This window comes from Vicugna pacos, chromosome 19 (genome assembly GCF_048564905.1).
Source record: "Vicugna pacos chromosome 19, VicPac4, whole genome shotgun sequence".
NCBI lineage: Eukaryota > Metazoa > Chordata > Mammalia > Artiodactyla > Camelidae > Vicugna > Vicugna pacos.
This window is the reverse complement of record NC_133005.1, coordinates 22915770-22928414: the sequence shown is the minus strand read 5'-3', so window position 1 is coordinate 22928414 and position 12645 is coordinate 22915770. Positions and strand designations below refer to the sequence as shown.

The window sequence follows — 12645 nt, the reverse complement described above, 5'->3', positions numbered from 1 at the left end:
TGATGAGTTTTACCTCCTTGCTGTGGCGCAGGCCACGGGACCTGGAGCCAGACCTGCCTGGGTTGGAATCAAGGCTATGCTGTTGCCGAGCTGAGTGACCTTAGGCTTGGTTTTCTAGTTTGTGAAATGGTGATGACAACAGTACCTACCTACGCAGGTTGTTGCAAGATTGTGAGGCCATTTTTTTTCTTACTGTGATTTTATTTATTTATTTTTTAAATTGACGTATAGTCAGTTTACAATGTTATGTCAAGTGAGGCCTTTCTTGTAAGTGACCTAGAACGGTGCCTCCAACTCTCATGCTTGTTGCTGCTCTGGGCAGGGTCACTAAGCAATGAAAACAAGGACTAGGACACATGAAAACTGATTCTGGCTCATCTCTGACTTGCTATGTGATGTTGAGGATGTGTCTTGCCTGCTCTGGGCCTCAGTGTCCCCACTGTTGATCTGAGGGGTTCTGAAGAGATGAACTCCAGGATTGTCCATTTAAAACCCTCCAACAGCCTGTATTTGGGCCCCTCCAATTCTGGGAATTCTGGCAATGCTGGGGAAGCCTGTGGGAGATGCAGCTTCCTGGACCCAAACCCATACTAATTCCCTCGGTGCAGGCTGGGCTCTGGGCAGGGGTGAAGACTCAGGCTCGGGGAATGACCTTTTCTGTCTTATGATGGAAGCCAAGGTTCAGTTGGGTCCTTACAGGACTGGGCACATACCTCGTGAGGCCGTGCGGGCAAGTAGTTGAGAGTCCAGTGGGTCTTGTAGCCAGAACACTTAGTTCAATCCACTCACTTACCAGGGGCCATATGAATGCGGGCAAGTTCTCTAACCTCCCTGTGCCTCAGTGTCCTTATCTATAAAATGGAGCAGGCTATATTAAGTAACTTAAGTAAAGTGCATAGGCCAAGGCCTGACTATAGAGGGCCCTCAAAAAAGTCAGGCACTTTTCCAAGCTTAGAGAATCTGGGCATCCAGAAAACACCAACTCCTAAATCTTACCAGCCCTCTCTCCCACACGGCCAGATTGCCTTCTGGTCTACTATGTGCAGGTTGTGCTGAGATGAGGAAAACTGAGGCCCAGAGAAAGGCAGACACCCACCCCAGGTCACACAGGAGCAGTGGCCAAGCTAGACCAGGCCAGGTCTTCTGCCTTCCAGCCAGTTCACCCTCAGTTTCCAGGTCCTGCTGGCCTACCCTCTGACCCTGGCCCCCTGGGAGCTGATCCCAGGCCGGTGGGGTCTACAAGTCTGGTCTGGATTAGACACGCTGAGAAGCAAATGCTGCCCCCCCAACCCCAAGCAGGTCGCCTGGCGGGACCCGTGCTCACAGCTGCTGAGGCTCACAGGGACATAAATCATGGTGGCAGGAGGCTCCGGGGCTGGGACCCCTTTAACCTCCTAAAGGGCGCAGGGGCCTGAGAGTCATGGGCAGGGATGCCTGGGTCCACCAGGAATGTTTTCCATCCCCAGTGAGGGCAGCTGAAGTAGGGCAGGTCACAGGGGGCCAGTAGACCATTTGGCAGGCCTCACATCCTAGCGGGCCAAGAGCTCAACTTTGTTTTAACTTTCACTCTGCAATCATTTACAAACATACAGAGAAGTGATGCAAGTAGTGCAGAGAGCTCCCATATACCCTTGACTTGGATTCACAAGTTTTAACAATTTGCCACATTTGCTTTCTCCTTCTCTCGCACACACAAATTATTTTTTTTCTGAACCATTTGAAGGGATGTCCCCTCCATCACATTCCTCTGCCCCTTAATACTTCAGGGGGTATTTCTGAAGCACAAGGATATCCTCTAACATAACCATACTGTTAGCAAATTCAGTAAGTGTAACGTTGATACTTCGTTGTTCTTATTCCAACTTTGTCAACTGCACAGTAATGTCCTCTGTACCATTACACCCCTGCAGGACAGGATCCAGCCCAGAGGCGTGCTACATTTTGCTGTCCAGGTCGACTTTTGATATCACGTCCACAGGAGGTAAAACACACAGTAGCAGGAAATTCAGATGGGGTTGAACAAAGGTGTTCAACTTTATAGGTATGGACTGATGTTTTTGTAAATCTTCTAATGTTCTCATGATACTGCATCATACTAGTGATTGTATATGGACGCTTAAGAGTTAACTTGCTAAATGTGTCAGTTTTTGGAATTCTAGTCTGATGTTTTTATTTTTTTTAATCTAATAGGAGCTTCATAAAATGGAAAAGGCCTGGGCCACTGAGGGGAACTTCATGTGGTAGAGGAGCCTGGGGCTGGAGGCAGGGGCCCTGCATTCTCAGCCCTGCTCAGCTCCAAATGCTGTGCAATTCTGGCCCATTGCTGTCCCTATCTGGGCTTTGGTTTCCCCATTGACATGGACGACCTCTGAGGCCTTCCCACTTGCAATTGTGGAACTAGGGAAGAGAGCCCTGAGTGGCGATCAGGGAGACCTGGGCTCCCAGTGGCCCAGGAGAGCCTTGCTGGGGAACCTTGGGAAGTTTGCTTCATCTGTATTGGCTCAGCTTCTCACTGTGAAATGACTGAGTCTGAGATCCTTCTTGTGCTGATGCTCCTTGTGTCTAAGAGTTTGGGTGGAAGGTGTGACCTGATATTTAAGCCTCCCCCCTTCAGGGTCCCAGGTGGCCTGGCTGAAGCTGCTCATTCTACCCTCCTCAGCCCTGGGTTTCTTCTGCCTGAGCAACTTTACTCCTCTGGCCCCAAGTCGGCCCCTGCTCAGGCAGCCTGCAGAAGCCTGGCTGGGCTGGCCCATCCTGAAGGTGGAAGGTGTGTGTGTTGGGGGCAGGGATGTTAGGCAAATGGCCCCAGAGGTCCTGGTCCACAGCTGTGCCAGGTCATGTGTATTGGGCTGGCCTTGTAGCTCACAAGGGGTCTGAGACATTAACTATCCCCCACTCAGGAACCAGGCTCAGGGAAGACAGCAAGCAGCAAAATGTGCAGAATGGAGCACCATGCAGCTATGAAAAAGCACGAAGCAGCTCTTTGAACACTGAAGGGTCTCCAAGATGCACTGTTAAGGAAAAAAAAAGTCCAAGTATATAACAGTGGGTAAAATGCTACCTCTTATGTAGAAAAACAAGACCTATGTGAATTGGTATGCTGTAAAACATCAAGTGCATGTGTATGTTTTCTACAAATCTCTGCAGGATGACAGTGTTAACTGTGGTTGTCTTTGGGATGGGTGATATTTCTAGGGTCTTGTAGTGTTTCAATTTTTTTTTACAATGGAAACATAAGCAGAGAAACCTAGAAATACTTTTTTAGAACCAGTAATCAGTATAGAGCATTTCTGGAAGGACACATGGGAAACTGCTAACAGCAGTCGGCTTTGGGGTGGAGTCTGAGGGAGGTACGTACTTTTCCCTGCATACTATTGGATACAACTTCTATTATCTACCCAGAGCAAATGATCTATGAACAACTACATACCAATGCAAAACAAATTAATTATTATTCTGCTCCAGCTGTTCCTGCTGGTTAGGGATTGGGTCAGGGAAGCCCAGAGGGGTCACACAACTTCTTGGGGGTCACCCAGCAAATCTGGTGGCAGAAGTGGGCCTCCAGCCCAGAGCACCCAAGTGTCTGCTCTGTCCCCACTCCCAGGTTTCCTGCCATTGACAATGTCACAGTCCTTTTCCTGTGGCTTTGCCAGGGGCTGCCTGGACCTGGCCCTGGGTAGTTGCAGGGAGTGCAATGTGCTTTCCTAATTAGCTTCTGAAAGGCAACTGTCTGTTGATCTGCAAAATGGGCAGCCCCACATAGCTGAGTCTGAGTATCAAACGCAGGGGGTGACAGAGCAGAGCGGATAGAAGCGCGGACTCTGGAGCCAGGTTTCAGTTGGCAAACGCTAAATAAAAGTGTTAAAAAAAATAAATTAAAAAACAGGCACATGAATGTCCCTGGAGGAAAGGGTGGCTGCCTGGCTCTGCTGCCTCTCCTGGCTCCTCTCCCTGCCTCCAGCCTCCTGAGCATCTCTGATCCTGGCCCCACAGAGAGAGCCAAGAACTCCTGGCTCCACTGACCAGCTGTCCCTGTTACACTCTAGGTTGGATCTGTGAGATGGGGAGACACCTTCCCCCAACTCCCAGGGCCACTGGGAGAATGACTGGGGTCACAAAACTGGCACCCCATCTGGGGCATCTCCAGGGCAGAGGAAGGAGCTCACTTTGGGCTTTAAATTTGGACAGACTTCATGTTGTCACCCTGCCACGTGCCAGCCAGGAGGCTTTGGGTATCATTGTTTCTTCAAATCATCTCAGCTACAACAGGGGTAAGAGCATCCCATTAGCACACACTCATTTGCACATGTGGAAAACCACGTGCCTGCCCAGCCCTGTTTGTAAAGACATGGATAATGGGTGGGTTAAAGTACAGTACATTCCCAAATGGAATAAACAGCTACTAAAGGAATGAAGGTACCCTTTCCCGTTATGTACTGACTTGGATGACAGCCAAGCTAGATTAAGGAAAAAAAAAATACAAGCAGCAGAAAACGGGTATGATGTACTACTGTTTGTGTAAAGAGTGTAAGAAAACAGATACATATATTTCTGTATTTGCTTGATTATTCACAGGGAACGGGGATGTCAAAACAAAACAAAAAAAACTAATGCTAAGCCTGCCTGTAGTGGGAGAACTGTGCCAAGAGAACAGGGGGGAGGGTGACTTTTTACCACATATCCGCTTGTACCTTTTGAATTCTGGACCATGTGGATGAATATATTCCTTATTCAAAAATAAATAAAATTAAGATTTTGTTTTTAAAATCAACTACACCAGACACCCAACAGTTGTTCAAGAAGATGGTGAGGAAAGTTTGGTTATCCTGACTTCTGGAGACGGTGTCCCCTACCTCCCTGCCGCCTCAATCCCTCCAGAACACAGGGCAGCACCTGTGACATCCGTCTCTTCCAAGGTCCAGGAGAGGGGCGACCTCTGACCTCTGATGTTCCCAGGCCCCTCCCATCTTCAGTTGGGAACATCTTTTACTTAAAAATACCTTTTATTTTAAACCCATCAATTCTCTCTCACACACACACCCCGACACTCATGCACAGACAAGCACACATCCTCTGTCATCAACTGTCTTTGTTTTTCCAAAAGTTCTGCCTTGTCTCTGACCAGCCAGGGCTGGGGCTGGCTGGACGTGTCCTCACAGCTCTCCAGGGTGGGGTGGAGATGTCCCAGGGGGCCTGCTCAGAGGGTCATGGGCCCAGGCCATTGTCCTCTGATCCCTGCACAAAGAAGGGACCTGGGTTCGGCTCCTGGGGTCTTCTCGCCTGTTCACCCGGTGGCTGGCCTCTGGCCTCCTTCTCAGGGTCCTGCTTGGAGCAAATGACACAGGGTTCCAGGCTCATCTCCGTGGCACTCGAAGTGGGGCCACCCCCCTTACCTTCAAGCAGCTGCTCCCTAGGTCACGACGGCTACCCTGCAGGAAGGGAGAGAGAGGTATTAGGGGGTTCGATCAGGTCACTATGAACACCGGAACTACTAACCTCTGTGTCCAGCAATAGGGAACTTGATAAACAAGTCACATTTAGTCACACAGTCAAGTTCTTGCAACAGAAGGCAGAAGAAACTTTATGGACTGATAGGGGATGATGTTGAGATAACATCATTTAAGGACAAAAGCAAGGACTGAGTGCACCTTCCTGTGTGCTGAGAAGTCCAGAGAGAAGGGCACATGGGAAACTGCTAATGGGTTTCCTTGTGGGAGAGGAATGTGATGAGGAGACAGGATATGAGGGGGGCTTTTTTTAACTCTGTTTACTTTTTTACCTTTTTCATTTCTTCCCCATGTAATTGGCTGCTTTAAAAAAAATCCAATACAGTTTAAATCATACTATTTTAGGGGGGTGGGTATAGCTCAGTGGTAGAGTGCATACATTCTGGAATTCTGGCCTCCCTGCCTTCATTCAGGGTGTCCACTCAGCTAGAAATCTAATCTGCTCTCTGGCCCTGTCCTGGGATGACTTCTGTATTCCTACAATTGCCTAGCATTTCTTGCCTTTCTGGGGACATTCCACCAGGATAAAACCCAGATGGGGTCTCTCTTGTGTTCCTGCATCAGGCTGGGACCTCAGGGAGTGGTTGTGAAAGTATCTCACTCTGTGGCCCCAGTTCCAGTCCTGGGCCTGGCATGGGGCAGGTGCCAACCAATGCTGCTTGGATCCGGGGTGTCCACTGGAAGACAAGCTAATGGTCGAAGCCACTGAAGCCACCTGTCCCTCATGCTGCAGGGACCATCTCTACTCACTGTTCTGAGGTCTGACACATGGGTTTCATCCTCACTGAAGCCAGCAAGGTCACAGACATTAGAGTACCCGCTCTTTTTGAGGTCTTCCAGCACTGCGCGGCTGGCTCAGAGGTACCCACAGAGTGGGGAAAAGGCTGGGCTAGACATCCAAGGTGTCCAACAGTCTGTCCTGTTTCCCCAGGACACAATGGTGTCTGAAATCTCACTGTAAATGCTCACCGCCTGAGCCTGGCTAGGAGATGATGGAACAGGCATCTTTCTCAGCCATCTAGAGAAATAGCTGACCATCTGGGAGCTCTGGTCCCTGCCCCCCTCCACTCCTGGGCCCAGGTTGGGGCAGATCCATCCAGATGCGAGCCCAGCCTCCCTTGAGGCTCTCTGGGCCCAGGGACAGTGTGTTCATTCACAGGCAGGGCTATTTTGAGGGCTGAGGCCACAGTCCCAGCAGAGCCTGGAGCCTGGGCTTCTCAGACAAACTCTGGCAACAGTGGCTGAGAAGGGCGGATGGGGGTGGGGGGGTGCAGCATCGAGGTTAGAGGATAGAAAACTGGCCTCCCACCTTCTCATTCAAAGTCTTCAGGGTCAGGGGTCAGGGAGAGCCACCTCCACCTCAAGTCTGGCAGTCATCACAAGACCTGGATCCCCTGAGAACACTGGGACTGTTCACCTCCCTGGACCTCACTTTCTTCATCTGTGAAATGGGGACGAAATGATTCTACTCGCTACCCCAGGGTGCAGTCGAATGAAATGCAGCTGTGAAAGAGGCCTGTAAACTGCCAAAAGTGCTTAGAAGAGGCCCAGATTAGGCCTTGGCTTCTTTGTCCCTTCGAAACTCCGCACCAAGGGCTCTGGGAAGCACTGTGGTTAGGTGGCTAGAGTGAAAGAGATCTGGGCTTCAGTCCCTGTTCTGCCTTGGACTACCTGTTGGACCTCGGGCGAGGGCAAGTGACTTCAGCTCGCTGAGCCTCGGTTTCCTTGTGTGTAAACTGGAGTTACTGTCAGAATTACACATGTTACACAGGTAAAGCCCTTAGCACAGTGTCAGGAACACAGTAAGCATTCAATAAATGTTCACAAGTATTAGCATCAGCATCGTCCGCTGATGGCGCCTCCTTACCCTACTGTACTCTGTGCCACTTCTGCCCCACAGCTGGGTATACCAAGTGGGGAGGGCCTTACAAGATGAGCCTATTCAACTCCCACCCCCACTCAAAAGCGACAAAAGGGAAAACAGGGCAGAGACAAGAACCCCATTCCCAACCCCCGTGCTATGTCTACCACAGAGGGCCACACCTAACCCTTCCTTGAATAGGAAGATGCCACAGGCAGCTGTTTCCATGGTGACCCTAACCCCCAGACCAGCTGGCTGGCAAGGAGGTGGTGGCTTAGAGTGAAAGGGTAGGGTCTGGGGCCTTGGCGCTCTCCGACCCCCAAAGCTCAGAAGAAAGCCCCCCACAGGCTCCCCAAGACCGCCAGTCTTCTTCCAGTCGAGCCTTTGAGGGGCCAGAGCCGGCCAGGATCGCCCCTTTTGCCTAGTCCCACAGGAGCCTGTGGGGGGAAAGCGTGGCTTCTGTGGCCAAATTTGGCTGAGTTCTAGGTCTCACAGACAGATTCCAGGGAAGCAGCCAAACCCAGGCGAGGCCCTAAGATCTCAAGACCAGCTAAGTCCCACAGCCTATCTGCTGTGGGGGCGGGCACGTGATCGACACATCCCTTCCCCCAGGCCTGCCCTTACAGAGCCCTCCCTCACTAACTTTTCTCACTTCCCAATCAGGCAGGCCTGAGTTTGAATCCTGCCTCCATCATGGACAGTGTCTCTGAACCAGTGACAGCATCTCTGAGCAGGTGGGGGATAACCAGAGCACCTCCTTCCCCAGTTAGGTGGGCTTTAATGGTAACATGTGGAGAGCACTTAGCACAGTGCAGACGCTGCTGTGACTGGCCAGTCTTCGCCTCCCCTCTGTGTGCTGCCACCTTCAGCGTCTTCCCTTTTCCTTTTCTAGGTCATGTTTTCTGACCCCAGGGCTCTCTGTGCCCTACCCCCTCATCTGTCTGCTTGCATCCCCGAGCATCTGTCAGAATTTAGCCCCTGAGTCAGGGGCTTCTTCTGACCCTGACAGTCCCTTTGTGCCCCCTCCCTTTCCATCAGACGGCACTATCCCGGTCTTTACCTCCTGGTCCAGACCCTGGCCCTGCACTGGGAGTTCCTGACTGTGGTGGATGGGCAACCATGACCTGCTTCTCTGGGGACATTCTCAGAGTCTACAAAAAGGTAGTTGGGTAGTTGAGGTGTGCTGAGCTGAATGAATGGGTGAAAGGCAGTCAAGGACTGTTACTGAGGCCCAGTCAGCCCTCATACCCCAGGCTGGGTGCCTGAAGGCCCACCCTGGTTTCCCAGCCCAACCTGGAGCACAGACCAGGGCCCACACCTGGGAGCATCAGGGACCCTCAAGAGAGTTCAAATCTGAATTAAAAAGACAGACTCAGAGAAACTGAGGTGGCCATGGGGGTGAGAGATCACAACAGGAGTCTGATGAGCCAGAAGCGGGTGGTCTGAGGCCAGGACACAGAGACTTCCCCATAACAGAGTGAACTGGGGGAGCTAAGGCAGCTGTGAGAATCAAAGACCTGGGGCCCCAGAGGCCTGACTCCAATCCCCCATGCCCCTTCATTTTCAAGAAGGCCATGGGCCAGTCAGGGACTCTCAGCCTCAGTTTCACCAGCTGTAAATGGTAGCTGCTGTAATCCAAAGCTTTCATGCAGGCAAGCCTCCTTACTCTAAGAAAAGCTCAGGCCAGAAGAGGGAAAGGCTGGAGGTGAAGCAGGCTCCTTGGGGCCCAAGCAGGAGAAAACCAGTTTTCAGCCAGAGGCGCCTACCCCCACCAGCAACCCAGCCACATCTATCCCCTACCAGCCTGGGTCTCCTCCTTACTCAGGACAGACCACAGGAGCTTACCTCCAGCTCTGCCCTCTGACTCAACAGTGCCCTTTCCAGACACTGCATCCCTTTTGGGACTGGGTGTTCTGGGCGTCCTCAGGGGACCCCCTCCCTCACTCCTACTGCTCGTCAGCTTGGTACCCCAGGCTCTTGGTTGGGGTGGGCATCCCCTTTTCTTCTCAGTCTCTTGCCTTTAGGTCAGTCTCAGGATGTGGGGCAATTATACTATGGCAAGGGCAGCTCAGGGCAACACATGCCCAACGAAGCCAGGGCCTGCATTCTCTGGCCTCCCAGCTGAGTAAGTGTGGGCACTCCTCTGGCCCCAGATCCTCACCAGTGAGCAAATAGGCAGAATTACCTGCCTGACAGGTAATTGTAAAGGTGCAAAGAAAGAGGGCGAGGAACGCGCCGGCACATAGGAAGAGCTCTATAAAAACCTTTGTTATGATTTCCTCACGCGCTGTTCCTCGCACACCTTTAGTCCCCAGAGCAATCTCCATCCTTTAAATCACGCCTGAGCTCTGGGCTTCCCTACATCCCTTGTCTGGGGGACGTTAAGTAGCGGTTCTGTTCCGCACCGAACCCTGGGCTTGGAAGGCCACTCCTCCAACGACTCCACGTCGCTCCCTCCTCTCTTCACTGGGGTCTCGGACCCTCTTTTGCTCCTTAAGAGGCTCCGTCCCTTGACCTAGAGGACTCGGTACTGGAGGGCTGCGCACTCACCCCCTTGCGCTGATTGCTGAGGCAGAAGGTGCAGATAGAGCGCGGCTGACGACCGCCGTCGGGGGTGGCGGGGACCGCGCTCTTGGCACTGCCAGCTGCACGGAAGCACGGCTGCCCGTCGTCGGCCGCGTCGCCCAGAAGTAGCACGTTGGCCAGGTGAGCGATGTAGCTGGACGCCAGGCGCAGCGTCTCGATCTTGGACAGCTTGCGGTCCACCGGCTCGGTGGGGATGAGCGTGCGCAGCGCCGTGAAGGCCGTGTTCACGCTCTGCGTGCGGTCCCGCTCCCGCGCGTTGGCCGCCTGTCGTTGTCGCACCACCACCACCGGGCCCGCACTGCCGCTCGCCCGTCGCCCGCCCCCGGGGCCGGGACCGCGCCGCGCCGCCTCCAGGCCCTCGCAGCAGCCGAACGACTGGTCAGAGGCGTCGCTCTCGCTGCGGTTCTCTTCGTCCTCGCTCAGCAGCCGCACGTCCGGGTACAGCACGTGCGCGCCGACGGGGCGCAGCAGCGCGAACGCCATGGGCGCCGGGCCGCGTCCCTCCGTGCGCTGCGTCCCAGCGTTGGCCGCGCCCCGCCGTGCGCTCCCGCGCGCTCCCACGGCCCCGCCGGCCGCCGCCTTATAGCCGAGGGAGGGGCCAGTCCCGAGGCCGCCCCGGTCGGGGCGGGGGGCTCCGCCCTGGCCAATGGGGAGGCGCCCGCCGCGCCTCGGCCAATGGCGACTCGCCCGCCGCCCCCGTTCCTTAGGTTGAAAGCGGCCCGCGAGCTGGTGGCCCTCCCCGAAGGCTCCGGGTTCCCGCGGGTCGGCGGGGCAAACACCGGGAGTCGCGGTGGGTGGGGTGGGCTGTGCCCTGATCCGGACTCCTTTTCTTCAGCCGTACCACAGGTCCCTTCTCCTCTCTTGGCTTCGGGTTACGGAGAAACTAGCTCGGGTTTTTCGGCCCTCAAATTCTAATACTGTGGTTTTGTACCTTTCGTGTGTGGAAAAATTAGGAGAGGAAGCCTTCTGACATGATAAATTCCCGATTCTCCCCATCCTGATTCAGCAGGTCTGGAATGGGGCCCAGGAACCTGCATTTGTACCAGGCGGCGGTGTCCATGGAGACCAGTTGGAGAAACACTATAATCTTTCCAAATATGGACTTGACGGTGTCACATCTCTGACGACAAACTTAAAAAAAAAGGCAAAACCAAAACAAACCCCACATACGCCATTAGTGCCACTAATTCATTTATTCATTCAACAAATATTTACTGGGTCCCTGCTATGTAAGACATGGTTTTAGGTGAGGATAGAGACGTAAACAAAACAAACTCTGCCTTCACAGAGTTGACATTTTGGTTGAGGCCCTACCACCGAAATGGTTGTTCCAGACACTGCTGAGTGCTTTCCTGTTCCGCACTGCTATTGTGGGGGAGTACCCCTGATTAGGGGTAAGAGAGCTCTGGTCTTAGAGTGAGAGCCCTGGCTCCAGCCTGTTCGGCTTCACTGTCACCCCTGTCCTGTCTCCACTACAGTAAAATGCAAGTTTCTCTCCCTTACTCCCCACAATTCCACCCTGGAGCGCTGCAGCCTCCCTGGCTCCAAATCCACGCCCTCCCCTTTCCTCTGCTTGAAATGCCAACCCCGCCCCCAAACACACACACACACACACACACACACACACACACACACACACACACACACACACACACACACACACACACACACACACACACACACACACTGAGAGGGGTGGGGAGATTATCTTCCCTCATTGCCCTCCTTCCTTCTGGAAACCTTAGATTGGTTCAGCCTGACATCCGACATACCCTCTTCCTCAGAGGCCCCTGGGAAGAAGTCCTGAGCTGATTATAGCTGCGGGGGTCCCTGTGTTGCTCATGCTCCCTTCCCAGATTCATCCTGGGGACTGGCCAAGCCTATATTCGCTTGGTCTTGAAAAGAACTTTCTCTTGAGCCCAAATGGCAGCCCGTGTGGCAGAGAGAGCACAGGGAGCGAAGTCGGAAGGTTTCTAGGTACGTTTCAGCTCCATCTTCCTTCCTGGTGTCAGTTTCCTTGACGATGCCTTCCAGCTCTGCCAGGCTGTGCTTTCCTGGCTTCCCTGCCCAAGGCCAGAATGGGGGCAAGGCCGGGAGCTGGAGGGTTTCCCTCGGCTTTTGGGAGAGTGGTCCCTGAAGTCTTCAGGCCCTAGGGCTGGCGCGAGGGTCTGTTCCCACACCTGGCTCTCTCCCTCTCATTTGACCGTGACCTCAGCCAGGCTGGGCTTTGGGGAGGAGGAGAAGGAGCCTGCGCGGGCCCCCTCCCTGCAGAGCCAGCCCCACACACAGCCCCAGGCCAGGCTGCTGCTTCCTGAGCCGATGAATTATTACCGGGAGATTTCCTTCCCTGTCTGCGCCTCCTCACAGGGGCTCCCGCTCCCTTCACTTTCGCTTCCCCCCCACCCCCCTTTCTCCCCCTCTCTTCTGCTCTCGACCCTCAGGCAGCTTGAAATTCCTCTGTCCAGCCCCCTCCCATTCCAGCCCGACCTGGAGGAGCCAAATAGGGCGTGAACTGGGCCCGGAAGGTGGGGAGGGGGCTCCCTCCCAAGGCGCGTTCATTCATTCGCTCCCGCTCTTAGGGCAGGTCTTGACACAGGGGACCCTGGGAGTAAAATAAAACCATGAATGAGACTCAGAGCCTTCTGTAGCCCAGAGGGGAAGGCGAGCTGTAAACAAAGAAATCCTGGACAA

General features: G+C 53.6%; 1 protein-coding gene across 1 annotated transcript; it reads right to left on the bottom strand.

Annotated features, from left to right (window-relative positions):
* Positions 1-4984: 4984 nt before the first annotated feature.
* Positions 4985-10517, bottom strand: TCF15 (transcription factor 15). Its single transcript, XM_006207392.3, has 2 exons — positions 9919-10517; positions 4985-5429 (listed from the first exon to the last, which is right to left on the bottom strand). Exons 1-2 carry the CDS (start codon positions 10435-10437, stop codon positions 5355-5357), a joined length of 594 nt encoding a protein of 197 aa, XP_006207454.2. The 5' UTR covers positions 10438-10517; the 3' UTR covers positions 4985-5354.
* Between the last annotated feature and the right edge of the window lie 2128 nt (positions 10518-12645).